This window comes from Cystoisospora suis (genome assembly GCF_002600585.1).
Source record: "Cystoisospora suis strain Wien I chromosome Unknown contig_5879, whole genome shotgun sequence".
NCBI classification, from domain to species: domain Eukaryota; phylum Apicomplexa; class Conoidasida; order Eucoccidiorida; family Sarcocystidae; genus Cystoisospora; species Cystoisospora suis.
The window spans coordinates 2,050-4,913 of NW_027158668.1; the positions used below are offsets into that span (position 1 = coordinate 2,050).

The 2,864-nt window shown below is 38.8% G+C and overlaps 2 protein-coding genes across 2 annotated transcripts; both read left to right on the forward strand.

The window, feature by feature from the left end:
• Window positions 1-17: 17 nt before the first annotated feature.
• On the forward strand, window positions 18-927 carry CSUI_009680 (uncharacterized protein). The gene has a single exon (XM_068069792.1). It carries the CDS (start codon window positions 526-528, stop codon window positions 715-717), a length of 192 nt encoding a protein of 63 aa, XP_067918232.1. The 5' UTR covers window positions 18-525; the 3' UTR covers window positions 718-927.
• A 554-nt stretch (window positions 928-1,481) lies between these two features.
• On the forward strand, window positions 1,482-2,084 carry CSUI_009681 (wd domain-containing protein; the record flags this gene model as incomplete). Its single annotated transcript, XM_068069793.1, has 1 exon — window positions 1,482-2,084. A coding segment is annotated over exon 1 (402 nt), but the record flags the coding sequence as incomplete, so codon positions are not given.
• Between the last annotated feature and the right edge of the window lie 780 nt (window positions 2,085-2,864).

The window sequence follows — 2,864 nt, forward strand, 5'->3', positions numbered from 1 at the left end:
AACGACGATAGATCCATCCATTCCGTTTGCGCTTTTCTGTTCTTTTTCTTTTTCTCCTTTCCACTCAAGGCGCCATAGAGAGATCTAAAGGAGAAGAAGAAGTTCTGCGGGAAAGATAAAAGAGAAGAAAGACTGATAGACAGATCCATTCTGAAGAAAGAAATGGAGAAACACGAAGTTTGAGAAAGAATCGGTCATCTTCTTTGTTTCGATAAAAAAGGCTTCCTTGGGAACCTCTTCAGCTTCATCTGTAGAAAGATCGATAGAGAAGATCTAGGGAGGATTGAGAGTGATATAACGATCTTGCTACCTTCCTTCTTTTCAATGCATACATCTCTACGCTTTTTCTTGACTTACTATCCTACAAGAGAAGAAGAAGTAGAAAAGTAAGAAAGTTCCATTCTTCTTCTGATAGAGAATATACAAAGGAGAGGAGGAAGAAGAAGAAGAAGAAAGATGGAAAGGAGATCTTGGCGTAGAAGATTCTTAGAGAGAGAGAGAGGGAGATAAGTAGTAGCTTATTAGATGAAGAAAAGGTTTTCTTTATTCTTTCTTCATCTTCTTTATCTTCTCTTTCTTTTCTTGGAAAAATCCATCTTTGACGAGCAAAGAGAATTAAGGTCTCTTTTCCTCGACTTTCTTCTTCTTGTGTATGCATATCTCGAGTGTATGTACAGCACATCGCTCTCATTCCCAGGTGTACATACACCCCCGTGATAGCCTTCTTACTGACGTGTGCGTATCAACATGAAGACTTTTTCTCTTACTTAATCATTTCTATCGTTTTTTCTCAAACGAAAGAAAAGAAGAAGAAGAATTCAATTCCTTCACAGCAAAGTCCGGGGTAAAGACACTTCCTCTTCTTCTTTTTCCTCCTTCTTCTTCTACGTGTGATCTTCTTTCTCTTCTCTTTCCATTTAAACCTCTTAAGTAAGTGATCTTTTCTTTCTTATCTTCTTTTCCTGTTTCCCGTGCTATATTTGTCTTTCTTCTTCACGCAGAAAGCTCTTTTCTCTTTCCTTCTTTCTTTCAAATACTAGCCTATATCCAAATCTATCCATATGTGTATAGATGCATATGTATGTAGTATCCATGTATAGCCTGATGTATATACATGCATATATATATATATGTATCTGCATATGGCTGTATAGATCTTGTACTTCTCCCTTATTTTTATTTTCTTCTTCTTCTTCTTTGTTTACGTTGGACTTCCCTTCCTACGTCATGTATTCTAAGACAGCCTCTCTTCTTCCTTTTCAGAAGCTTCTTCAGTCCTTTCCATCTATGAGAACCGAAAGTCAATCCGCGATCGTCCATACAAAGACCGAGAAGACTTTTCTCTTCATTCTCTCTTTCTTTCTTCTTTAGCTTTTCTTCTTGCTCTTCTCATGCACTGATAGCATCCTTCATCGGGAATTTCTTCTTCTTTTTCTTTGGGATCTTCGATCACGTCTTCTCCTGTCGTTTGTTTACAGACTCCTCTTTCTTTCCTCTTCTGTCCTTCTTTCGGATAGGCTCTCCTCTCTCTCTTCCGTTCTCTTCTTTCTTTTCTCTTTTCTCTAGAAACGAAGAGTCGAGGAAGTAGGGAGACTCTAGATCCAAGCTACCTAGATTCAAGATAGATAAATCAGAGGCAGATAGATAGACAGGCTAAAGATAGAGACAACAAGAGGGAGACATGCGCCGTCTCTTTACTGCACGGCGAGGCAGAAGAGGAATTGAAGATGAAGAAGAAGAAGAAGACTTCTCTACAAGAGACCATGAAGAAGAAGAAGGAGGAGAAGGAATAAGAAGAAGAAATGGTAAAAGAGAAGAAGGCTTCGAGGGAAGTCTAAAGAACTCCTTCTCTGACGATGAAGAAGAAGATGAAGATGTGAGTGCTCTATGGAGACTTCCAAGAGATAAAGGAGGAGGAAGAAGAGAAGAAGAGGGAGACTACAGTCATGTCCCTTGTTCTTCTTGTTCATACGAGATCGTTCAGAGTGTTTCCTTCAACCAGGATGGCTCCTGTCTTTCTCTTGCGACGAATCGAGGATTTCTCATCTACTCCACTGAACCTCTCCTTCAGACTTTCTCGAGAGGTAAGGAATCTTTTCCTTCTCCTTCTTCTTCGATCACTCCTCACTTGAATGAAAAAGTAGATAGGTAGGAGATTCTTTCTTTCTCCTCTGTACATACAGTTCACGTTCATTTGTGTAGGGACGCCGGCAATATGTCTGCCTGATACAGGCGAAGATAGATAGAAAGATGGAGGATCGGTCGACAGATAGACAGGTTTGAGGAAGATACTCCATCTAGGTAGGAAAGGCAGCTCAAGGCACAGTAGGCTTCGCCTTCCTACACAGGAGGAGTGCATGTGTATCTATCTATACACATATGTATACATATCTATACGTATATATATATATCTATACGTATATATATAAATATATGTGTGCATGTATAGTATTTTCGAGGTTGTTTTCTTTCGTGGTGTATCTTCACTGAATGAATTTTTCTGACGAGGATCACTTCTTGCCGTTTCAAAGATCTCAGATATCTAAACATATATATATCTATCTGCATGTATACATATATATATATATATATATTTATGTGTATTCATGCATACATATTCATACACGTATACATGCGGAGAGGGGTCGATCTGCAGCCTTCTGTGCAGGTTCCTAAGTCAACTCCATTACGCTCAGCTGTATCTGTAGCTCTGTCTATCTGAATGGAGTGTGTAGGTCCGTTGTATGTATGTTTATGTATGTATGTGTATAGATGGCTATATATGTATGTATGTGTATAGATGGCTATATATGTATGTATGTGTATAGATGGCTATATATGTATGTATGTATGTGTATAGATGG

Bases quoted from the DNA above. Each gene is read 5' to 3' on its own strand.
- CSUI_009680 (XM_068069792.1), top strand. From the start codon at position 526: ATGAAGAAAAGGTTTTCTTTATTCTTTCTTCATCTTCTTTATCTTCTC.